The sequence below is a fragment of the Heterodontus francisci genome, chromosome 24 (genome assembly GCF_036365525.1).
Source record: "Heterodontus francisci isolate sHetFra1 chromosome 24, sHetFra1.hap1, whole genome shotgun sequence".
Taxonomy (NCBI): domain Eukaryota; kingdom Metazoa; phylum Chordata; class Chondrichthyes; order Heterodontiformes; family Heterodontidae; genus Heterodontus; species Heterodontus francisci.
This window is the reverse complement of record NC_090394.1, coordinates 58,944,725-58,971,444: the sequence shown is the minus strand read 5'-3', so window position 1 is coordinate 58,971,444 and position 26,720 is coordinate 58,944,725. Positions and strand designations below refer to the sequence as shown.

The 26,720-nt window shown below is 44.4% G+C and overlaps 1 protein-coding gene across 3 annotated transcripts in view; it reads left to right on the top strand.

Moving 5' to 3' along the window:
- Window positions 1–26,720, top strand: part of cfap70 (cilia and flagella associated protein 70) — a 176,552-nt gene that overhangs the window by 50,038 nt on the left and 99,794 nt on the right. For 2 of the 3 annotated variants that reach the window (XM_068056299.1, XM_068056298.1), the window contains exons 10-11: window positions 399–533; window positions 5,221–5,334. In XM_068056299.1, the coding sequence (XP_067912400.1) occupies window positions 399–533; window positions 5,221–5,334 (249 nt within the window). The remainder of the gene's footprint in view (window positions 1–398; window positions 534–5,220; window positions 5,335–26,720) is intronic. The other variant, XM_068056300.1, reaches the window with a different exon arrangement.

Sequence of the window (26,720 nt, the reverse complement as noted above, 5' to 3'; positions counted from 1 at the left end):
ATTACAAATGAATGAACTCTCTGGACAAGGAAGGCTTGTGTAGGTTTGAGTGTGAATGTATTTTGAAGTAAAATGTATCAAAGATATGCTTATAGTTCTATTTCAAATTGTTACATTTTTATATAATGACTGTCACTTATAGTTTTTGTTCCCAAGACCAGAGCTCCTTCTCTTGGATGGATTTCTTTGTTATCTCACTCACACTTGGCCTATTTCTTTGCTTTTGAAGCTCAAAGTACTCCAATTATGTCATTCACAGGCCAGAACGGACACTGAAAATGAAAAACTTTCCATTATCATAGATCAGCCAGTAAAAGGGTCAGGGGTAACACGGAGATAAATTCTGTTCCAATTTCTCTATGGAACCATTGTAGTAATCTGTTCATTTACATTTGCAGACGGAGGAAGAGGGACCTATCTCGTTCCATGGAGTAGCATACGTAAATATGGCTCCTTTATTGTATCCAGGTGTAAAGCGGATTCGAGGAGCATACGCAATACACCCTTTCAGTGAGTTTGAAATATTTGAGAAGGTAACACTGATGTAGTAATATAATATGCATCAATTTGGAAAACAATGTCAAGGTAGGCTACAGGTTTACAATTCTTTATACAATAATCTCCCAGACTCTGTTATGCCAGCTGGAAACATTGCAGCGTGAATGTCAGATCGTTAGACAAAGATAGGGAGATAAAGTTGCACACTCCTGGCATTAGGAGTCTCTAGCCCTACTCCACTCCTTCACACATCAAGGCTTGGCAGAAATCCTAAAGGTTATTGTTCAGCTTCTCTGATGCACTCCAGCCAGAGTTACAGAAGGGCCATGGATATTCATGGGGACAGTAGCGTTGTGGTGATGTTACTGGACTAGTAATCCAGAGGTCTGGACTTGTGTTCTGGCGACATGTGTTCAAATCCCGTCAGGGCAGCTGGAGGAATTTAAATTCAATTAATAAATCTGGAATAAAATGCCAGTTTCATTAATAATGATCATGAAACTACTGGATTGTCATAAAAACCCATCTGGTTCATTAATGTCTTTCATGGAAGGAAGTCTGCCATCCTTATCCGGTCTGGCCTACATGTTACCCCAGACATACACCAATGTGGTTGACTTTTAACTGCCCTCTGAAATGCCCTAGCAAGCCACCTGCTCAAGGGCAATTAGGGACGGGCAATAAATGCTGGCCTTGCCAGTGATGCTCGCATCCCAACAACAAATTTTTAAAAATCCGCTCCAAGGAACAGTATGCCTGATTGCAGAAAAACTTCATTAATTTGTTAGTTTTCTGTGCTAACCCCTACCTTCATGAGCTCATGTACCACCCTTTTCCTGGAATGCTGGCATCGGTCCTATGATTACCAGAAATAATAAATTGGTTTGCATTTTAAAGTTTACATCATAAGCAAATAAAACATAGTGGCTTAGAAAATGGTTTGTGCAGTCTTGGGCATTACCCGGAGTCCTAAGGCTTCAATATGGTTAGGACCAGCCATACAAATACTGTGGCTACAAGAGCAGGTCAGCAACTGGGAATTCTGCAGCAGGTAGCTCACCTCCTGGCTCCCCAAAGCCTGTCCACCATCTGCAATGCACGTCAGGAGTGGGATGGAATACCTTCCACTTGCCTGGATGAGTGCAGTTCCAACAACATTCAAGAAGCTCACCACTATCCAACACAGCTTGATCGCCATCCCATCCACCACCTTAACCCCTCAATCACCAGCACACAGTGGCAGCAGTGTGTATGATATACAACAGATTGTCCAACCTTTTCGCGTGCGGGCCCACATTACACTTTTTGTCTTACATAGGGGGCCAGTGAGACAATTTCGGAAAGAAAAAGGCATTAAAAATTTATCTTACCATCAAAACAAAAATGTGCATTTTTGTGAAGAAGTTTTAAATGAGAATATTAATTTATTGACTTACTTTCTCATCACTATGTTGGACACTGATTTAGTGAGAAACCTGGCATTTCTTTGCTTGCAGAAGTAGTCAATGTTTGCCCGCACACTTGTTGTAGCGATACGGTGTATTCCAGATAGATGTCCATCTGTCAGGAGTGATCTTGATCACTCTTTCTCCCTCTCTCTCTGTCTCTCTCTATCTCTCTTTCTGTCTGTCTCCCCTCTCTGTGTTCCCCCCCTCTGTGTTGTTCCCCCCCCAATGTCTTCCTTGCTCTTGTGTCCTCTCTCTGTCCCCCCTCTTTCTCTGCTCCCTCTCTTTTCTCTGCCTCCTGTCTCTCTGCCCTCGCGCTCTCTTTCTCTCTGCTTCCCTCTTTTTCTCTTTGTTGTCCTGCCTCTCTCTCTTTCTCAGTTCCTCTCTTTTTTTCTGCCCGTCTCTTTCACTGTTCCCCTCCCTCTCTCTACCCCCTGTCTCTCTGTTCTCCCCTCTCTCTCTCTGTCTCTATCGGACAGTTGCAGGGAGCGGGAGCGCTAATCACTGCAGCTTTGTGGTTGGTCAGTTGTTTAAAAATTATACTGTCAGTATAACAGCTGAGAGATGCTGGTATCAGGAACACTGTTTCCCAACTTCGGACAGATTCGGGGTTTTCCAACGAGCTTTTTAAAAAAAAAGTAGGAACCCACCGGAAAACCTCGAATCTGTCCAAAAACCATACATGATCTGATGATGCTTAATGTTAACACAGCGTTCGACAAGTTTAAAAATGTTAATTTTAACAGCAACTTGATGAATATAAATATCACCATGTTTGAATGATGTCACCTGTTATCCAGCCCAGGAATGTCCCACACATGGGGCAAGAATTTCATGTGTGGTACAGACTATCAAAGCAGAAAAAAAATGCTGGAAAAATGAATATAGGGAGAAACTTGATTTAAATCTAGTAGCTAAATTCTACTGATCCCTTTAGTGAATTTTCAGTAAATGTTCAGATTCTAGAAAAGAACAAAAACAAAATACTGTGGATGCTGGAAATCTGAAACAAAAACAGAAAGTGCTAGAAATACTCAGGTCAGGCAACATCTGTGGAGAGAAAAACAGGATTAATGTTTCAGGTCTTTGTGACCATTTATCAGAACTAGCAAATGTTAGAAATGTATTAGGTATTGGGCAAGAGAAAGGGGGGAAGAAGAACAAAAGGGAAGGTCTGTGATAGGATCAAGGGCCGGAGAAATGAAATGACAAAAGGTTTCATGGTACAAAGCCAAGGATTGTGGTAAAGGGACAAATAAAGAAAGAAAAGGTGTGTCTGGGTGAGGTGTAAATGGCAGGATAGCAGCCATCCGAGCACAAAATAAAGGGATTAAGAAAGAAACAAGAGTTGGGGAAATAAACAAACCAGCAAAAATAACACCAAGAAAAGAAAAGGAAAGGAAAAAATGGAGGCAGAGGTATGATCTAAAATTATTGAACTCAATGTTGAGTCTGGAATGCTGTAAAGTGCCCAGTCGAAAGAACAGGTGAAAGAGGGGGCCTGAGCAGATTGCCCATGAAGGGGGCCCCCACCCCACCACCAAGTCCACAGGGTGGCTGCCTAGTTTTTACTGGGTGACCTCGCCACATGGTAGAGGCCACCTCCGCCCCCACCACTGGTTTAATTCCAGCGGCCATGGGTAGAGGCCCTTAAGTGGCTAGCGATTGGCTACTTAAGGGCCTCAATTAGCCTCCGGGCGGGAAGGTCGTCTTTGGCCTTTCCCGCCCCCGACTTAATTGTGGTGTGATGGGAAGACGACGGCCCCTGCCTTCTGTTGCAATTCTATGGGTCCCCCCGCCTTTTAGCCCATCTCTTGGGGGGTCCATTAAATTCTGCCCTTTGTTTCCAATTTCCACCCTATTCACAACTTCACATGATCCAACTACGGCTGTTCCCTTCCTTGACTTCGCTGTCTCCATTTCTGGGGATAGGCTATCAACCAATATTCACTAAAAGCCCATGGACTCCCACTGTTATCTGGACTACACTTCCTCATTACCACTTCGTGCAAGGACTTGAGTCCATTCTCCCAGTTTCTCTATCTCCATCGCATCTATTTGGACGTTGCAACCTTCCATACTAGTACTTCTTATATGTCTTCCTTTTTCCTCAACCCCTCGCACTGTGGTTGACAGGGCCCTCAACTGTGTCCGATTTATTTCATGCACTTCTGCTCTCACTCCTTCCCCTCCCTCCCAGAACCATGATAGAGTTCTTTTTATCCTCACCTTCCACTCCACTAGCCTCCATATTCAATGGATCATCCTCCACCATTTCCAGCACCTCCATCGTGAAGCCAAACACATCTTCCCTTGCCCTTTTTAGCATTCCGAAGGGACCATTCCTTCCACGACACCCTGACCCTCTACTCATTCACCTCCAACACCTCTCCCCTTTCCAAGGCACCTTTCCATGCAAGCGCAGGAGATGCAAAACCTGCCATTTTACCTCCACTCTTCTCACTGTTCAGGGCCCCAAACACTCCTTCCAAGTGAAACAGCAATTTACTTGTACTTCTTTCAATTTAGTATACTGTATTTGCTGCTCACAAAGTGGAGACTGAAGGCAGACTGGATCACCACTTTGTTGAATACTTTCGTTCAGTCTGCAAGCAAGACCCCAAAATTCCTATTGCTTGTCATTTCAATTCTCTGCCTTGCTCCCACTCTGACCTTTCTGTCCTTGGCCTGCTACAGTGTTCCAATGAAACTCAATGCAAGCTTGATGAACAGCACCTCATTTTTTGGCATTTTACAGCCTTCCGAACTCAAAGTTGGGTTCAATAATTGTAGATCTTAACCTCTGCCCTCCATTTTTTCTTTTATTTTTTCGTGTTTTTTTTGCTGGTTCATTTTTTTCTTAATGCTTTTACTTTGTATTCCTACGGCTGCTATCCTGCCATTTACACCTCATCCAGCCAAATCTTTTTGTTTCTTTACTTGTCCATTACCACTCCCCTTGGCTTTATACCATGAAACCTTTTGTCATTTACTCTCTCTGGCTCTTGACCCTATCACAAATCTTCCCTTTTGTTCTTCTTTCCTCCCACTCCCCCCTTTCACTTGCTTAAAACCTATTACATTTCTAACTCTTGCCAGTTCTGATGAAAAGTCACACAGACCTGAAACGTTGACGCTGTTTTTTTCTCCACGTATGTTGCCTGACCTGCTGAGTATTTCCAGTATTTTCTAGAAAAGTGCATCTGCATTACTTATTAATTTTATACTTCTTTATGACATGAGCTCTGTTGTCAATGTGTTATTGTGTATGATTCAGACAAAACACAAGAACCGGCATACTTCTGGCGGATTGAAGCGTCAGTTTTCACATTCCAAAAATGCCGGTAATAAGGTTAAGGATGATAAAGGAACAAAGGAAGTCTTTAAGAAGGTAGGATTCCTATTATTACCAAATCTTGTATTGCTCTCACAAGCCATTGTTTCATTAGAGTTGCATAGTGTCATCACTGTTACTAAGCTATCAAAGCTGTTTATTGTCCTCATTCAGTGTGTCAGTAAAGCTACTTACCATCCTCACTGTTAGTACCCTGACAGAGTTGTGTAGTTGCTTTACTGTTTATGCTGTTAGTTATTTGTCTTCACTGTAAGTACTTTATTAGTGATATAGAGCTGGTATTGCTCTAATTGTTTGAGTTCTTTTAAGAGATTACACCTGGTATCTTAGAAACATAGAAAATTTATGGCACAGCTGGATCATGTGGGCCAGCAAAAAAAGTTATCCAGCCTAGTCCCACTTTCCAGCTCTTGGTCCATAACCCTATAGATTATTAGCATTTCAAGTGCATATCCAAGTATTTTTTAAATGAGATGAGGGTCTCTGCCTCTACCACCCTTTCAGTTAGCGAGTTCCAGACCCCTGCCATCCTCTGGGTGAAAACAATTCTCAACTCCCCTCAAATTCGTCTGCTAATTAATTTAAATCTATGCTGCCTGGTTATTGACCTCAGCTAAGGGAAATAGGTCCTTCCTATCCTTTATATCTAGGCCTCTCATAATTTTGTACACCTCAATTAAATCTCCTCTCAGCCTCATCTGTTCCAAAGAAAATAATCCCAGCCTATCTAATCTTGCCTCATAGCTAAAAATCTCCATTCCTGGAAACATCTTCGTCATTTTCCCCTGAACCCTCTCTCATGTGATTTGTAATGCGGTGACCAGAACTGCACGCAGTGGCCTAACAAGTGTTTTATACTGTTCTAGTATAACTTGCCTGCGCTTACGTTCTAAGCCTCAGCTAATAAACAAAATACTCCCAAATGCCTTTCTAACCACCTTATCCACCTGTCCTTTTACCTTCAGGGATCTGTGGACCTACACTCCAAGGTCCTTCTGTTCCTCTACACTTCTCAGAATTATACCTTTTAATGTACACTCCTTTTGCCTTGGTTACCCTCACACTTCTCCAGATTGAATTCCATTGTCAGTTTTCTGCCACCTGACCAGTCCATTGATATCTTCTAGCAGCCTACAGCTTTCTTTCTTATTATTGACCACAAAACCAGTTTTTGTATCATCTGCAAACTTCTTAATTGTGCCCCCTATATTTAAGTCGAAATCATTTATGTATACAACAAAAAGCAAGGGACCTAGTACTAAGTCCTGCTGAACCCTCCGGGAAACAGCCTTCCAGTGGCAAAAACCTTCCAGACAATGTCCCAGACATTGGTCCCATCACCATCCCCGGGTATGTCCTGTCCCACTGGTAGGACAGACCCAGCAGCGGTGGCGGCACAGTGGTATACAGTCAGGAGGGAGTCCTCAACATCGACTCCAGACCCCATGAAGTCTCATGCATCAGGTCAAACATGGGTAAGGAAACCTCCTGCTGATTCCCATCTACTGCCCCTCCCCTCGACTGATGAATCAGTATTCCTCCATGTTGAACACCACTGGGAGGAAGCACTGAGGATGCCAAGGGTGCAGAATGAACTCTGGGTGAGGGACTTCAATGTCCATCACCAAGAGTGGTTCAGTAAAACCACTACTGACTGAGCTGCCCTAGTCCTAAAGGGGATAGCTGCTAGACTGGGTCCATGGCAGGTGGTGAGTGAACCAAAGGGAAAAATATACTTGACCTTGTTCTCTCCAAACTGCCTGCCACAGATGCATCTGTCCATGACAGTATTAGTAGGAGTGACCACTGCACAGTCCTTGTGGAGACAAAATCCCACCTTCACATTGAGGATACCCTCCATCGTGTTGTGTGGCACTACCACCATGCTAAATGGGATAGATTTCGAACAGATCTAGCAATGCAAAACTGGGCATCCATGAAGCGCTGTGGGCCAACAGCAGTAGCAGAATTGTACTCAACCACAATCTGTAATCTCATGGCCTGGCATATCTCCCACTCTACCATCACCATCAAGCCAGGAGACCAACCCTGGTTCAATGAAGAGTGCAGGAGGTCATACCAGGAGCAGCACCAGGCATACCTCAAAATGAGGTGTCAACCTGGTGAAGCTACAACCCAGGACTACTTGCATGCCAAACTGCACAAGCAGCATGAGATAGAGAGAGCTGTGCGATCCAACCAATGGATCACATCTAAGCTCTGCAGTCCTGCGACATCCAGTCGTGAATGGTGGTGGACAATTAACTAACTGGAGGAGGTGGCTCCACAAATATCCCCATCCTCAATGATGGGGGAGCCCAGCACATCAGTGCAAAAGACAAGACTGAAGCATTTGCAACAATCTTCAGCCAGAAGTGCCGAATTGATGATCCATCTCTGCCTCCTCCTGAAGTCGCCAGCATCATAGATGCCAGTCTTCAGCCAATTCGATTCACTCTGCATGACATCAAGAAATGACTGAAGGCACTGGATACCGCCAAGGCTATGGGCCCTGACAACATTCCAGCAAGAATACTGAAGACCTGTGTTCCAGAACCTGCCACGCTCCTAGCCAAGTTGTTCCAGTACATCTACAACACTTGTATCAACCCAGCAATATGGAAAATTGCCCAGATATATGCTGTACACAAAAAGCAGGACAAATCCAACCTGGTCAATTACCGCTCCATCAGTCTGCTCTCAATCATCAGTAAAGTGATGGAAGGGGTTGTCGACAGTGCTATCAAGCGGCACTTGCTTAGCAATAACCTGCTCAGTGACGCTCAGTTTGGATACCACCAGAGCCACTCGGCTCCAGACCTCTTTACAGCCTTGGTTCAAACATGGACAAATGAGCTGAACTCAAGAGGTGAGGTGAGAGTGACGGCCCTTGACATCAAGGCAACATTTGACCTAGTATGGCATCAAGGAGCCCTAGCAAAACTAGAATCGGGGAAAACTCTCCGCTGGTTGGAGTCGTACCTAGTGCAAAGAAAGATGGTTGTGGTTGTTGGAGGTCAATCATCTCCGCTCCAGGACATCACTGCAGGAGTTCCTCAGGGTAGTGTCCTAGGCCCAACCATCTTCAGTTGCTTCATCAATGACTTTCCTTCAATCATAAGGTCAGAAGTGTGGATGTTTGCTGATGATTGCACTATGTTCAGCACCATTTGCAACTCCTCACATACTGAAGCAGTTTCTGTAGAAATGCAGCAAGACCTGGACAATATCCAGGCTTGGGCTGATTAGTGGCAAGTAACATTCGCGCCACACAAGTGTCAGGCAAAGACCATCTCCAATAAGAGAGAACCTAACCATCTCCCCTTGACATTCAATACATTACAATCACTGAATCTCCCACTATCAACATCCTCGGGGTTAATATTGACCAGCAACTGAACTGGAGTAACCATATAAATACCGTGGTTACAAGAGCAGGTCAGAGGCTCTGAATCGTGCGGTGAGTAACTCATCTCCTGACTCCCCAAAGCCTGTCCACCATCTACAAGGCACAAGTCAGGAATGTGATGGAATACTTTCCACTTGCCTGGATGGGAGTAGCTGCAACAACACTAAAGGCGCTCGAGACCATCCAGGACAAAGCAGCCCGCTTGATTGGCACCCCATCCACAAACATTCACTAGTTCCACCACCAACGCGCAGTGACAGCAGTGTACACCATCTAGAAGATGCACTGCAGCAATGCACCAAGACTCCTTAGACAGCACCTTCCAAACCCGCAACCTCTACCACCTAGTAGGACAAGGACAGCAGATGCATGGGAACATCACCACCTGGAAGTTCTGCTCCAAGCCACACACCATCCTGATTTGGAACTATATCGCTGTTCCTTCACTGTCGCTGGGTCAAAACCCTGGAACTCCCTTCCTAACAGCACTGTAGGTGTACCTACCTCACATGGACTGCAGCGGTTCAAGAAGGCAGCTCACCACCACCTTTTCAAGGGCAATTAGGGATGAGCAATAAATGCTGGCCTAGCCAGTGATGCCCACATTCCAGGAAGGAGTGAAAAATACACCAGTCGACCATTATCCTTTGCTTTCTGCACTAAGCCAATTTTGGATCCAACTTGCCACTTGTCCTTGGATCCTGTGGGCTCATACTTTTCTGACCAGTCTGCCATGTGGAATCTTGTTGAAAGCCTTGCTAAAATCCATGCAGGCTACATCAAACATGCTACCGTCATCACCTCTCCTTGTTAACCTCCTCAAAAAATTCAAACAGACACAATCTTTCCTGAACAAATCCATGCTGACTTCCAGTTCTAATGAAAGGTCACAGACCTGAAACATTGACTTTGCTTCTCTCTCCACAGATGCTGCCAGACCTGCTGAGTATTTCCAACACTTTTTGTTTTTATTTCATGCTGACTGTCTTTGATTAATCGTGACCACTCGAAATGATGATCCCTCAAAATTTTTTCCAATAATTTGGCCACCACTGAGGTTAGGCCGACTTGTCTGTAATTACTTGGCCCTTTTCTCCATTTGTAAAAAACGGTATGTTGGCAGTCGTCCAGCCCGCTGCCACCATGATTGTAGACAGGATTGAAAAATGATGGTCAGAGCCTCCGCTATTTCCTCCCTTAATTCTCAGCAGTCTGGGATACATTTCAACTGGGCATGGTGATTTATTCAGTTTCAAAGTTGCTAGACTCTTTATTATATTTTTTTCAGCCCTTTCTTTGCTTTCCTCATTTCCTTTTTTATTTCATCTCTGCACTTACATATGAATTAGGAGTAAGAGTAGGCCACTCGGCCCCTTGAGCCTGCTCTGCCATTCAATAAATTCATGGCTGAAGAGATTACTTCACATTCCCGCCTACCCCTGATAACCTTCCACCCCCTTGCTTATCAAAAATCTATCAATCTCTGCCTTAAAAATATTCAAAGTCTGCTTCCACCGCAAGGGAAGAGTTCCAAAGACTCACGACCCTCTGAGAGAAAAGATTTAGTTTAGTTTAGTTTAGTTTATCCTCATCTCTGTCTTAAATGGGCAACCCCTTATTTTTAAACAGTGACCCCTAGTTCGAGATTCTCCCACAAGGGGAACATCCTTTCTACGTCCACCCTGTCAAGACCCCTCAGGATCTTATATGTTTAAATCAAGTCGCCTCTTACTCTTCTAAATTCCAGCGGATACAAGCCTAGCCTAACCAGTCTTTCCTCAAAAGACAGCCTGACCATTCCAGGTATTAGTCTAGTAAACCTTCTCTGAACTGCTTCCAATGCATTTACATCCTTCCTTAAATAAGAGGACCAATACTGGACACAGTACTCCAAATGTGGTCTCACCAATGCCCTGCAGAGCTGAAGCATAACCTCTCTGCTTTTGTATTCAATTCCCCTCGCAATAAATGATAACATTCTATTAGCTTTCCTAATTACGTTCTGTACCTGCATACTAACCTTTTGTGATTCATGCACTTGGACATCCAGATTCCTCTGCATCTCAGAGCTCTGCAATTTCTCACCATTTAGATAAAATGCTTTTTTTATTCTTCCTGCCAAAATGAACAATTTCACATTTTTCCACATTATACTCCATTTGCCAGATCTTTGCCCACTCACTTAACCTATCTGTATCCCTTTGTAGCCTCCTTATGCCTGCTTCACAACTTACATTCCTACCTATCTTTGTGTCATCAGCAAATTTAGCAACTATACTTTCAGTCCCTTCATCTTTTTCTTTCTTTTTGGCCTCCTTATCTCGAGAGACAATGGATACGCGCCTGGAGGTGGTCAGTGGTTTGTGAAGCAGCGCCTGGAGTGGCTATAAAGGCCAATTCTGGAGTGACAGGCTCTTCCACAGGTGCTGCAGAGAAATTTGTTTGTTGGGGCTGTTGCACAGTTGGCTCTCCCCTTGCGCCTCTGTCCCTTTTCCTGCCAACTACTAAGTCTCTTCGACTCGCCACAATTTAGCCCTGTCTTTATGGCTGCCCGCCAGCTCTGGCGAATGCTGGCAACTGACTCCCACGACTTGTGATCAATGTCACACGATTTCATGTCGCGTTTGCAGACGTCTTTATAACGGAGACATGGACGGCCGGTGGGTCTGATACCAGTGGCGAGCTCGCTGTACAACGTGTCTTTGGGGATCCTGCCATCTTCCATGCGGCTCACATGGCCAAGCCATCTCAAGCGCCGCTGACTCAGTAGTGTGTATAAGCTGGGGATGTTGGCCGCTTCAAGGACTTCTGTGTTGGAGATATAGTCCTGCCACCTGATGCCAAGCATTCTCCGAAGGCAGCGAAGATGGAATGAATTGAGACGTCGCTCTTGGCTGGCATACGTTGTCCAGGCCTCGCTGCCGTAGAGCAAGGTACTGAGGACACAGGCCTGATACACTCGGACTTTTGTGTTCCGTGTCAGTGCGCCATTTTCCCACACTCTCTTGGCCAGTCTGAACATAGCAGTGGAAGCCTTACCCATGCGCTTGTTGATTTCTGCATCTAGAGACAGGTTACTGGTGATAGTTGAGCCTAGGTAGGTGAACTCTTGAACCACTTCCAGAGCGTGGTCGCCAATATTGATGGATGGAGCATTTCTGACATCCTGCCCCATGATGTTCGTTTTCTTGAGGCTGATGGTTAGGCCAAATTCATTGCAGGCAGACGCAAACCTGTCGATGAGACTCTGCAGGCATTCTTCAGTGTGAGATGTTAAAGCAGCATCGTCAGCAAAGAGGAGTTCTCTGATGAGGACTTTCCGTACTTTGGACTTCGCTCTTAGACGGGCAAGGTTGAACAACCTGCCCCCTGATCTTGTGTGGAGGAAAATTCCTTCTTCAGAGGATTTGAACGCATGTGAAAGCAGCAGGGAGAAGAAAATCCCAAAAAGTGTGGGTGCGAGAACACAGCCCTGTTTCACACCACTCAGGATAGGAAAGGGCTCTGATGAGGAGCCACCATGTTGAATTGTGCCTTTCATATTGTCATGGAATGAGGTGATGATACTTAGTAGCTTTGGTGGACATCCGATCTTTTCTAGTAGTCTGAAGAGACCACGTCTGCTGACGAGGTCAAAGGCTTTGGTGAGATCAATGAAAGCAATGTAGAGGGGCATCTGTTGTTCACGGCATTTCTCCTGTATCTGACGAAGGGAGAACAGCATGTCAATAGTCGATCTCTCTGCACGAAAGCCACACTGTGCCTCAGGGTAGACGCGCTCGGCCAGCTTCTGGAGCCTGTTCAGAGCGACTCGAGCAAAGACTTTCCCCACTATGCTGAGCAGGGAGATTCCACGGTAGTTGTTGCAGTCACCGCGGTCACCTTTGTTTTTATAGAGGGTGATGATGTTGGCATCGCGCATGTCCTGGGGTACTGCTCCCTCGTCCCAGCACAGGCATAGCAGTTCATGTAGTGCTGAGAGTATAGCAGGCTTGGCACTCTTGATTATTTCAGGGGTAATGCTGTCCTTCCCAGGGGCTTTTCCGCTGGCTAGGGAATCAATGGCATCACTGAGTTCCGATTTGGTTGGCTGTATGTCCAGCTCATCCATGACTGGTAGAGGCTGGGCTGCATTGAGAGCAGTCTCAGTGACAGCATTCTCCCTGGAGTACAGTTCTAGGTAGTGCTCAACCCAGCGGTCCATCTGTTTGCGTTGGTCAGTGATTATGTCCCCCGATTTAGATTTGAGGGGGGTGATCTTCTTGATGGTTGGCCCAAGAGCTCTCTTCATGCCATCATACATTCCTCTGATGTTTCCGGTGTCTGAGGCCAGCTGAATATGACTGCATAGGTGTTGCCAGTAGTCGTTTGCGCAACGCCTAGCTGTTCTTTGTGCAGTACTTCTGGCTGCTTTAAGTGCTGCGGATGTTAAATCGCTGGGGGCTTTCTTGTAGTTCAAAAGTGCAATGCGCTTAGCGGCTATGACAGGTTCCAGCTCTTCATTATGAGATTGAAACCAGTCTGCATTTCTCTTCGCACTTTTGCCGTAGGTGGTCAAAGCTGACTCATAGATGGCGTCTCTGATGTGGGCCCACTTGGTCTCAGCATCCCCTGTGGGAGTGTTTTGAAGGGCTGTTACAAGTGAATTTAGAAATTTTTGTAACAGCTGTGGGTGAGAAATTCTGCTCGTGTTGATGCGCGGGTGGCCCTTCTGCTTGGAATGATGCAACTTCTTTGGTCTGAGTCTAACCTTGCTGCACACCAGGGAGTGGTCGGTGTCGCAGTCCGCACTGTGGAAGCTGCGTGTGATTTGAACACTGTTTAAGGCGGCTCGCCTTGTGACAATGAGGTCTAGCTGGTGCCAACGACGTGATCTTGGGTGCCTCCATGAAACCTGGTGACAGGGTTTAGTGTGAAAGAACGAGTTGGTGATGCAGAGGTTATGATAGGTACACAACTCAAGCAGTCTCTGCCCGTTCTCATTCATCCTTCCAACGCCATAGCGCCCAAGGCAGGAGGGCCATGAGTCATGGTCGGCCCCAACCCTGGCATTAAAGTCCCCCAGCAGGAATAGGTGTTCGGTGTTGGGGATGCTGCTAATGATGTTATGGAGTTGTTCATAGAACTGGTCTTTAGCTTCAGGTGCGGAACAGAGTGTTGGAGCATAGATGCTGAGTAGGTGTACTGGACCAGAGGTGGTGAGCAGTCGGATGGACAGTATGCGTTCCGAGCCATTTGAGGGAGGCTCTATCATGCTGAGCAAGGAGTTTCTGATGGCGAAGCCCACTCCATGCTGTCTTGGTTCTTCAGGATCCCTGCCCTGCCAGAAGAAGGTGTAGTCTTGCTCTGCTAGAGAGCCACTCGCGGGGAGGCGAGTCTCCTGAAGTGCTGCAATGTCCACATTGAGTCGACTGAGCTCGTTGTTAATGATGGCGGTCTTCCGAGAATCGTTGATTTGTGTAAGGTCTTCCGACAGGCCAGGACACATAGTTCTGACGTTCCAGCTTGCAAAGCGAAGGGCTGGTACCTTCTTTCCTTTTTTCATGTTGTTTGGTGCGGTGTATCAGTCCACCTTTCGGGCAATGACCCTGAGCTCCAAGCACCCATTGAAGCAGGCAGACTGTGGCGGGACAGAACCTTATTGACCGGGGGCTGCCCGGTTTGAGGCGGGCGGTAGCTGTCCAGTGAGGTGCAATGACCTCTCCCACCGACAAAGGCAACCCGTGGCGCCCAGTTTCTACGCCAATTTATCTGGACTTATAACCCGTAACTGCTGCCTTCCGTGTTGTTTCAGTCGCTGTGAGGCAACTATGGAGTGACCTCTCCATGGCGCATGCCTGGGCAAATTTATGGAGGTTGAGAGTTGCCCAGTCGTCAAAACCCCCCTCTCGGCCTTTCTGGTGGGGTCCAAAGGAGTGCAGGACACGACGTTTGGCACCAGTATGGCTGCAGGAACTGCCGGAAACATGCCAAAGGTGACACATGACCGCCTACGGGGTTCCGCTCCGGATTTTCTGTTAGGGTTTACTCCCTTAGCCTTGGTCTCTCCCGAGACGCCCACAAGGCAGTGGGGTTGTTGGGGCCCCTACACAGGTGTAGGATGGTGCCGGTGGGAGGAGGGGATGCAAGGGGGAGGGGTAGAGGGAGGGGGTGGGGGGGGGTGCAGGGGAAGGGGGTGCGGGGTGAAGATGGTGCGAGGGGGGGGCGGGCTGGGACGGGGTTGTGAGGGGGTGAGCTGAGAGGGTGGAGCAGGGAAGGGGACGGGGGTGGGGGGGGGTGGAAGGGGGGTAAAGGGGGGGGGAGGGGGGGTGGAATCTGGTGCAGGTAATAAGCCATTTCCTCAGTGCCCACCATCGACGTCCGGAAAGCTCATCCACGTCCTTCGGGAGGTGAAGCATCATTTGGCAGACTTAGAGGTGATTACATTTGCTAAGGGTTTTTTTTTTGCAGTGGTTTAAATAAAGGCATGCAGCATTGCCGACAGTGCGCTGCAGATGCTCTCCGAGCCATCTCCCGTGGGTGCTTTGAAGTTGCGGCCGGGGGGGCCGTTCGTGGATTTTTTGGGTGTTCGGGGCACCTTTTCACAGGACTTCATCTAAGTGATTTATATAAATTGTAAAAAGTTGAGGCCCCAGCACTGATCCCTGTGTTACACCACTCATTACATCTTGCCAACCAGAAAATGACCCATTTATGCCTACTCTCTCTTTCCTGTTAGCTAGCCAATCTTCCATCCATGCCAATATGTTACCCCCACACCATGAGCTTTTATTTTTTGCAATAACCTTTGATGTGGCACCTTATCAAATGCCTTCCAGAAATCTAAGTACAATACATCCACCGGTTCACCTTCATCCACAGCACATGTAACTCCCTCAAAGAACTCCAATAAATTGGTTAAACATGATTTCCCTTTCACAAAACTGTGTTGACTGTGCCTGATTACCTTGAATTTTTCTAAGTACCCTGCTATAATGTCTTTAATAATAGCTTCTAACATTTTCCCTAAGACAGATGATAAGCTAACTGGCCTGTAGTTTCCTGCTTTCTGTTTCCCTCCCTTTTTGAATAAAGGAGTTACATTCACTATTTTCCAATCTAATGGAACCTTCCCCGAATCTAGGGAATTAAAAAAAATTAAGACCAACGCATCAACTATCTCAGCAGCTACCTCTTTTAAAACCCTAGGATGAAGTCCATCAGGACCCGGGGACTTGTCAGCCCGCAGCTCCAACAATTTGTTCAGTACCACTTCCCTGGTGATTGTAATTTTCTTGAGTTCCTCCCTACCTTCCATTTCCTGACTTACAGCTAATTCTGGAATGTTACTTGTATCCTCTATCGTGAAGACTGATGCAAAATACCTGTTCAATTCATCTGCCATCTCCTTGTTAGCCATTATTAATTCCCCAGACTCACTTTCTATTGGACCAACGCTCACTTTGTTAACTCTTCTTTTTTAAGTATCTATAGAAACTCTTACTATCACTTTCTATACTTCTCTAGGCTTTATGCAGTATTGAGGTCCCAGCAACTGACATAAGGGTCATAATTTTACTCAGGCAGCTGAAAGGTTGGGGACGAGCCCGCCTCTGCTAAGCCTGGGAACCACGCTGCTCTTTTTACGTTCCCATGCCCTTAATTGGCCTCGGTCTGGATTTCCGCCCTTCTGAGGCAGAAAGTCCTGCCTCCAAGAGCTGCTGGCCAATCAGAGGAACAATGGTCACCGGCCTCAGAGCAGGTAAGTGGGGATTGGGCTTCACCGGGGACAATCGGCTAGGTCCCGGCGTGGGGTGTGTGTCGGAGAACAGGGCGGGGGGAGGGGGTAGCTTTAGCGAGGGTGGCCCGTGCTGCTGGGGGGTCCCTCTGTGGGGCACAGGGTGCCCAATCAGGAGGGACCCCTCCCCAGCCCGCAAAGAGGCCACCAGGTATTACTAGACAACCTCCTCAGGTGCTGAAGTGCCCATCTGCTGCCGGTAAAATACCAGCAGCAGCGGGAGAAAGCCCTTAAGTGGCAATTAATTGGCCACTTAGCCTCAATTGGCTTGGGTGAGCAGACCGTTTGCCACTTCCCCTCCACTAGTAAAATATCAGTGGGGGCAGGTAGGCAACAGGAACGGGCCCCCCTTCCCAATTCTCACTTGATTTCATGCTCATACTAAGCCCTCACATAAGCTTTGTTGTGATCCCTGTGGAAACCACCAACAAACCAAAAGAATCAAATCCACTGACTGATTCCAACTTAGAAAACAAAAACCCAACAGACAAGATTTCACTTTTCTAAATTTTACTTTAACACTCAAACCAAAACCAACGTTATTTAAACATAATCTAACAGTTAAACCACAAATAATGTATGTATATCTTAAAGGTTACATGTTAACTATCAGATGCAACAAGGATGTATCTCAGAAGTCCTTTGGCGGTCCAAACAGCAGGATAATGCCAAACTGTTACAAAGTCCTTCAGGTCTTTGAACTTTTCAAGTAGATCTCCAGATTCCTGTCTCCCAAGTTGCAAACACTGATTTCCACTTGATGGTAGTTTCTCTGCAATCCGAACCCCACCGATACTGTCTCCACCACAACTGCACACCCTTCCAGAACTTCAGTGGTTTTTCTCACAACAGCCCTGATGGTGAAGCTTCATCAGTCCCGCCATACATAACTCTTTAAGGTGCCAAAAAGAAAGGTAACAACTTGTCTCTTCAAGGGTCAGCTCTCAGAAAACTTATTCCAGTTCAAAGAGCTTGTCTTTTGTTTAAAAACCAACAGCTCTCAGCAGTTTCAGTTCAACAGCTTTGGCAAACTTTTAAGAACAACATGCAGCTTTACAGCTAGCTTCCACTCTCCAGAGTCTTCTTGTGAAAACTGAAACCTAAGATCCAATCACATGTCTCTGGTTAAAAAAAACTTTTGCTCACCTGCTTCAGACCTCCCAGAACTTTGGAGCTTTTAGTTTCATTTTCAAATCAGGGTCTGTCTCCAAAAAGACATGCTTTGAATCCAAAAGACAATGCCCAACATTGCTGCACAAAACTCAGTCCACACATGAGGATTCCATCACGCCTTAGAATGCTTTTAATTCTTACCATGCATATCAATATGTCAGCAAGCCATGTTCAAGTTGAAATTTACAACTCAGCCCTTGGCACACTGACATTTTCAAAGAGCTTACTTAGGAACATAGGAATTGCTGGATGTAAAAAGACCAAGGTCCATCTAGTTCACCTCCACCAGCCTGTTACTCACATGTTACAACAATTTGGTGTAGTTAGTTGACTAATCATGGCCATCAATCTCTATAAACTAGAGCCAGATATAAGACGAGTAAAACTCCAAGTGGTGAAAAGCTTTGGGAACTATAGGTATAGATTTACCACTAATTCATTGAAATATTGGAAATATACAACCCCCAAAATGGGTAAATTTGGGTTGGTGAGATGCTAAAATGTAAAAAATATCAAACTTGAAACCAACCCTCCTCAAACCCACTCACAGTTTTAACGAAGGCGAGCAAATCCCTTCTTGATCTGACACTTCCCACCACGATCACCAGACACCCCCCCCATCTCTGCCTCTGACCTCCTGTTACCATCCTCAATCCTCCAAGTCACGCTGTACCCAGTTTCCCACTTGTGATCTGCACCCCTGCAGCTGGCGATGTACCTGCTTCTGGGTTATCGCCTCTTCTGCAGCATTCCCCTCCCAGTAGGGAGCCAGGCCTGTCAATTAGGCTGGTTTCTGGGCAGGGATCCTGTTGGGAGAAAAAAACACACTTGCTGTGGAGTTAAAACTCCACAGGGGATGAGAACTTCTTTCCTCCACACATCACCACCACCACCACCCACAAATCCCACATCCTGGCATGGAAATCGCACTTCAGTAAAGATCCGGGCTAGTCAATCCGCAGACTGGTTTTAAATTTACCTACCTTCAAGCGCATGTCATGTCCTCTGGTTCTACTCCTACAAGGGGTAAAGCAGCTTGTCATGGATACATTATTTAGTCCCTTTTTAGAATCCTAAAAACAGAAATCATATCACCTCCCAACCTTCTCTTTTCCAGTGAGTGAAATTTACATATTCACTCCTCAAAATCCAAACCCTCTGTCTCCTCAATCTTTCTGGTCACTCTCTTCTTTGTCCTCTCAGTAGCCACAATATTCTTTTTGTAGTAAGGTGACCAGAACTATATTCTACATATGATTGCAGCAATGATTTATTAAGTAGCATGGTTGTATTACTATTTTGGCTCAATACTGACCTTTTAATATATCCCAGCAGCTGATTTATTTGACTGTCTGCTGTTGGGCATTGTTTCAATTGCTTCAATTTGTTGTCACTCATAAGAACATAAGAAATAGGAGCAGGAGCAGGCTGTTCAGCCTTTTGAGCCTGCTCCGCCATTCAGTAAGATCATGCTGATCATCTACCTCAATTCCACCGACCCATAGTGTCCCTAATTCCCTTAGTACCCACAAATCTATCGATCTCTGTCTTGAATATCTTTAGCTCTTTTAGTGCAGAATACAAGAGATCCACAACAATTTGAGTGAAGAAATTTCTCCTCATCTGAGTCCTAGCTGACTGACTGCGACCCCTCATGCTATAGTTCCCAGCTAGCTGAAACATCCTCCCAGAATCTACCATATCAAACCCCTTAAGAATTTTATATGTTTCAATGAGGGAACCTCTCATTCTTTTAAATTCCAAGGAATATAGGTCCAGTATACACAATCTATCCTCATAGGACAATCCCCTCAACCCAGGAATCAGTTTAGTCAACCGTCATTGCATTCCCCCCAAGGCTAGGTACGGTGACCAAAACTGTACACAGTATTCCAGATGTGGTCTCACCAACACACTATACAATTGCAGTAAGACTGTTTCATTCTTGTACTCCAGTCCCTTTGTAATAAAAGCTAACATACCATTTATTTCCTAATTGCTTGCTGTACCTGTGTGTTAACTTTCTGTGATTCATGTACAACAACACCCAGGTCCCTCTGAATACCAATATTTCCCAGTTTCTCACCATTTAAAAATATTCTGCTTTTCTATTCTTCCAAAGTCAATAACTTCACACTTCCCCACATTTTACATCTACCATGCTCTTTCCCACTCACCTAACTTGTACCTATCTCTTTGCAGCTTCTGTGTCCTCCTCACAGCTTAGTTTCCCACCTAACTTTGTAGCATCAGCAAACTTTGATACATTATAGCTTGTAAATAGCTGTGGCCCAAGCACTGATCCTTGCGGTACACGGCTAGTTACAGCTTACCAACCTGAAAATGACTCATTTATTCCTATTCTCTGTTTCTGTCCATTAATCATCAATCCATGCTAATATATTGCCCACAATTCCATGAACCCTTAACTTTGTGTAATAGCCTCTCATATGGCACCTTATTGAATGCTTTTTGAAAATCCAAGTACACTGCATCCATTATTTCCTTTTATCCACCCTGCTAGTTATAATCTGCAAATGCTGCAACAGATTTGTCTTACTCAGTTTCCCTTTCATAAATCTGTGTTGGCTCTACCTAATCATGTTATAATTTTCTAAGTGCTCTATGCTCTGTTTCATGTCCAGGATCAATCAAGACCCCAGATCTCTTTCATTTTCCCATGCAATTTATTTTCTTTCCATTTAAATAGAAGTCGCTTCCTGAATTCTTTGTCCCTTGTGAATCTCTTTGCATTTCTCTTGTGATGGAGTCAATCGTTTGTGAGACCAGTGGAGGAGCATGTGCATCGAATGTTCTGTTCAGTGCGCTGACCCTGGTTTCAAAGCTTGTGTTTTTTTAAACAATCCCTAACTAAAAGTGAAACTAAAACTTCAGGGTTCTAGGGAGACAGAACAGCTTGGAACCAGATAAAACAGACTCAGCCATCCAAGCTCCGATCACAAAGTTGCAGCGTGTAGGCAAGCTGAGAGAGTGGAAACTGGACCCAGGAGCTGGCCATAGACAAATATAAGTTGCTGCAGCTGTTTTGGTTACTTGAGGTAATACTGGTGGATCCACGCCATCAAGACTGTCATGAGCAGAGCTGAGGAGGTTCTGGTGTAGTGCGCCGTATTGGTGAAGACCATACCCGTGGAGTTCGGTTAAAAGGGAGCTGCTGTCAGAAGAGAATCATTGGCTGCCTCTTGGAGGACAAGAGCTGGCAATTTACCTGAGGAAGTTCAGATCTTTGAAGAACGTAGTAACTGTAATTGATGCCATATTTGTTGAGTGGACTGTCCAGTAAATCCATGAGATCCATCTTTGTTGTATCTGACAATGTGTAATTAGTAATATATATGTATATAGATCGTGACTTGTCTGTTAATTCATGTATTTTTAATGTAGATTTTGGTTTGATTGTTAAAGTAAAAGTTAGAAATGTGAAATCTTGCCCATTTGTATTTTTTATGGGTGTCTTTTGGTAAATTTGGTTCCTTTGGTTTGTTGATCTCCAGTTATCTGGGATTGATACAAATTAGGCTGTGAAATGGGTTCACTGGAATTTTCCAGAATTTAACCAATCAAGATTTCACATTTACTTTTGCTGTATTCAGTGGGAAATCAACATGACTACCTTGAGTGCTCAGGCATTTATGGAGAAAGAGCATTTGTCTTAGTGCCTTGAAACAGTTGACAAAAGATAATTTGAAGACTATATCAGGAAACCTAGGGGTCAGCTTAAAATCGGGAGCTAGGAAGGCAGATCATTGAAGAATTGGCTCGTCACTTGAAGATTGAGAACAAAAAGGATATTTCTGTCCGTGCCCACCAAGTAGAACTAGCCAAAATTCAATTCAAAATAGAGAAGATTAAATTGGAAAGGGAAAGAGAAGAAAAAGAGAAATGCGAAAACTTGAATTAGAAAAAGAAAGAGAAATGAAAAAAATTGAAAGGGAAAGGAAGAAATTAGAATTGGAAAGGGAAAAGCTCAAAGTCAGTGAACGTGCAATTGGAGGTGAAAGCTGAGGATGACCCATAGTAAACTCCTTGTAGTTTTGATTTGGCAAAGAATATTCACTTAGTACATAAATTCAGTGAGGAGGGAGTAGAAATGTACTTTGTGTCATTTGAGAAAATTGCCACAAATTTGAATTGGCCTAACTCATCTTGGGCATTGTGTTCTTGTAGGGAAACCTTTGGAGGTGTACTCATCTTTTTCAGAAGGGTATTCACTGGACTATGACAAAGTAAAGACTGCTGTTCTCAATGCCTATGAATTGGTACCAGAGGCCGACAGACAGAAATTCAGAAGTGTAAAACGGAAATAGGGCCAGACATTTTTGGAATTTGCTAGAGCGAAGGAAATAGTATTTGATAGGTGGTGTAGATCGATGAAAGTTGCACAAGACTTTGAGCCTTAGGGAAGTGATTCTGATTGAAGATTCCAAAAATAGTGCCCCTTAGGGAATAAGGTCCCACCTAGAAGAACTTCAAGTCCGTAAAATAAAGGAAGCCGCAGTAGTGGTAGATGATTATGAATTGATTCACAAGAACAGTAGTCACAGGCCCCAATTTGGAAACTTTAAGAGAAGTTGGAGAGATAGAAAATATAGGAAGTTGGATAATGAAAAGAGATCTGGTTCTATTGAGAAGGATGGAAAAGGTTAAGACACAGACACTAACTACTCTGGTTAGTAAAAGAGAAAGACCAGAGGACAAGTTTGGTTTGAGGGGACTGACCAGCTATTTTTGTCATAAAAATGGACATGTGAAGACTGAGTGTTGGAAGTGGAAAAACAAGCCCTATGCATTTGTACAGTCAAATGGTACAGGGGATGACACAGTCACTGATTTTGGCAGGTGACATGAATTTCCTCTCCGGTAGTTCACTGAATGCGAAAATGTTAGTTCAGAGTATTGATGGAAATTATTTACTGTTTTTTTTCTATAGGGTTGATTTAAATTGTGACTTAGTCACTGGTCCTGTTACCATTAGTGTCATTCCTAGTTTGTCTATTGAAAGTGTGGATTTTTTTGCTAGGAAATAGCTTGGCTGGGCACAAGGTATTGGTGTCTCCAGTGGTTTACTGACACATAGCGGTAGATTTTCATCTTCACCGTTTGGGCAGTAATTCTGCTGAGTGAATCGCCTGCACTTCATAGGACCTGCACAATTTTCATTCCAATGAAAATCAAGTAGATTTTAAAATCTGCTCTGGCAGATTACCACTCAGGTGGTATAGATGAAGATCTACCCTGTAGGATGAGCTGCAGGTTGGATACCTGTCGGTTGTTGTGCATATGTTCCTTCCACTTTCAGCATGTCGAGACTGCTTCTCTGTTTGCATGACAAGATGGCACATAGTACAAGAGAACAGATGCAAACCACAGGAGGGCCCAGAAATGAGGAGTCCTTAACTACCTTGAAGGAGGCCAGCTTGGACATCCTTGCCTCTAAGAATATAGAGGGATTAGTGAAGGATGAAGCTGAAGGTCTCCCACATGCTCAGGACTGTTATGCTTTTCTGTTTCTTATTCACTGCCAAGCAGGCATATACTCAAACATCACAATAGTATCTTGCAATCTCACCTCTGTTTGAAGGTGTGTCTTCAGGTCAGCATTCTAACCTTTTCTGTCATACATAGCTGTAAATCAGGAGTTGGAAGGAAGTGAGGAACTTGGTGAAATTACAATCACCTGGGAAGCAGTACTGAGCAAACTGATGGAGCTGCGGACTGACAAGTCCCCAGGTTCTGATGGGCTTCGTCCTAGTGTCGTAAAAGAGGGGCTAATGAGGTAGTAGATGCGTTGGTGTTAATTTTTCAAAATTTGCTAGATTTTGGAAAGACTCCATCAGACTGGAAAGTAGCAAATATAACCCCTCTATTCAAGGGAGGGGTGGGAGGAAAGGCAGGTAACTATAGGCCAGTTAGCTTGATGTCTGTCGTGGGGAAGGTGTTACAATCGATCATTAAGGAGGCTGTAGCTGGGCATACTTAGAAAAACTCAAGGTAATCGGGAATGGTCAGCATGGTTTTGTGAAAGGGAAATCATGTTTAACCAATTTGTTGGAGCTCTTTGAAGGAGTAACATGCGCTGTGGATAAAGGGAAGCCCATTGGCATACTGTACTTGGATTTCCAGAAGGCATTCCAGAAGGTTCCACATAAAAGCTATTGTGCAAAGTACCACATCATGGTGTAGGGGGTAACATATTAGCATGGATAGAAGATTGGCTGGGCTGGCTGGCTGGCAGAAAACAGAATATGCATAAATGGGTCCTTTTCTGATTGGCAGGATATGACGAGCGGAGTCCCACAGGGGTCTGTGCTGGGGCATCAACTTTTTACAATTTATATCAATGACTTAGATGAGGGGAGCGATGGCATGAGAGCTAAATTTGCAGATGACACAAAGATAGGTAGGAAAGTATGTTGTGAAGGGGACATAAGGAGGTTGCAGACCGATATAGATAGGTTGAGTGAGTGGGCAAAAATCTGGCAAATGGAAAATGTGAAGTTGTTCACTTTGATAGGAAGAATAAAAAAACAGAGTATTACTTAAACAGAGAACGACTGCAGAATTCCAAGGTGCAGAAGGATCCAGGTGTTCTAGTGCATGAGTCACAAAAAGTTAGTTTGCAGGTACAGCAAGTAATAAAGAAGGTTAATGGAATACTATCCTTTATTATGAGAGGAATTGAAAATAAAAGTAAGGATGTTAAGCTTCAATTATACAGGGCATTGGTGAGACCACACCTCAAATACTGTGTGCAGTTTTGGTCTCCTTGTTAAGGAAGGATGTAAATGCATTGGAGGCAGTTCAGAGGAGGTTTACTAGATTGATACCTAGAATGAGCAGGTTGTCTTATGAGGAAAGGTTGGACAGACTGGGCTTATTTCCACTGGAGTTTAGAAGAGTGAAGAGAGACTTGATTGAACTGTCTTGACAAGGTGGATGTGGAAAGGATGCTTCCTATTGTGCGTGAGTCCAGAACTAGGGGGCACTGTTTAAAAATTAGGGGTCGCCCTTTTAGGACAGAGATGAGGAGAAATATTTTCTCTCAGAGGGTTGTGTGACTTTGGAATTCTCTGCCTCAGAAGGTGGTGGAGGCAGGGTCTTGAATATTTTTAAAATGGAGGTAGATTGACCCTTGCCTAACAAGAATCTAAGATTATCGGGAGTGCAGAATTCGAGTCAGAAACAGTTCAGCCATGATCTTATTGAATGGTGGAGCTGGCTCAAGGAGCTGAATGGCCCCTCTTCTGCTCCTAATTCGTATGGTCATTGTAAGCCTGGGAGAGCAGTCTCCCCACACTGCAGTGGCCCAGAACAAGAAAGTACCTTATCGTACCATGCCCTCAAAAGTCCACAGGGAAATGCATCTTTCCATTAGTGCTGGGATAGGCCCACCTGTGTCCTCTGCTGATACTATACCAAAGTTTGCAGGGCCACAGGAGGGGCCACAAATGGCGGTTCTTTGGCACATTGAAGTTGCATCTAGGATGCCCCCTCGCTGAGGTGGCCAGAAATTCTGATAAAGTCTGCTGACCATGGGCTGCCAATTCTATTCGGCCACCCCAGAAGAAATTGTTGGGCTGCTTATTAAAAAAAAAACAAGCAAAAATTATTGACCCCCTCATCTTCAGACATCCAGACACCTATCCTAACCTAAGTTTGAGATTTTGAATTCAGTTTTTAAAAATCTGGAAACAAAATGCTGGTATCTGTAAGAAGTGGCCATGAAGTTGTCAGATTATCATAAAAACCTGACTGTTTCACTAAAGTCCATCAGGCAAGAAAACCTTTATCTGGTCTGGCTTTCATGTAACTCCAGTCCGATAACATGCTTGATTCTGAACTGCCCTCTGAAGTGGCTTAATAAGCCACTCAGTTGTATCAAACTGTTATGAGTGATTCAAGAAGAAGGCCTACCACCAACAAGGGATGGGCAATAATTGCCAAGGATTCTGACATCCTGAGAATTAATTTAGTTTTGAATATTGTATTTGGGGTGATTTAAAGTTAACTTGATTTGCTGAAGGCCACTGGACCTCTGTTGCTTTTGAGCTTCAGTGAAAATTAGTATTTTAAGAGACTTTTTTTTTCTCCCCCTCTTTTTAAGTTATGCAGAAGTCTTGTAAATGCTTCAATTACAGTTGGCTTTCCACTGATCTTGCTGCCAGTGCTTGGCTATTTTTGTTCCAATAAATATCACCTTCATGCTCATAATAAAAAATACAAAGAAAAATCTGAGAAAAAATTAGAAAAAGACAATAAATATCAAAAAACAACACTAAAAAGCAGTGAAAATATAAAAATGAAAAAAAGAAAAATGCATCTGCACCGTTAAGAACTTCATCACAAATTGAGCTTTCCTTTACACTCACTCAGAAGGATGAGGAGATTGCACAGCACAGTTTTGTCCTAAACAGATGGGAAATCATGCTAACTCACATTTACATCTATTTGACTAAATTTCAGTATTAAAATGGAGCTATTGCACTTTGGTCTGGCCTAAAAGCCCTAAACGTTTAACATTCCACACCAGCAGGACAGACCATTGCACACTTCTAAAAGCTCCAGGAGTTATCTTTACCTAAACTTGGAATTTTAAATCAAAAGCTTCTGATGATACAATCTGTAGGGAGCCAAACCAGTAAAGGGAATCTCATTTGTATTTGAATTCAATTTCAGGTTATCCCAATTACATTGAAAGTTGAAGCTAAATTTGAACTTTATCAAAGGCAGTTAGTTACTAGGGAAAATTTCAGATTTGGACTTGGTAAGCATTTATAGAGTCACAACAGCACAAAAGGAGGCCACTTGGCCTATTGAGTCCATGACAGCTCTCTAAAGAGTAATCCAGTCAGTCCCATTCCCCTGTTCTGTCCCCGTAGCCTTGAAAGTTTATTTCCCTCAAGTGCCCATCCAATTTCCTTTTGAAATCATTCCTTGTCTCTCCTTTCACCACCCTCATAAGCAGCAAGTTCCAGGTCATTACCACTCGCTGTGTAAAAGAAAAAGTTTTTTCTCACACATCTTTAAGTCTGAGTATTTGTG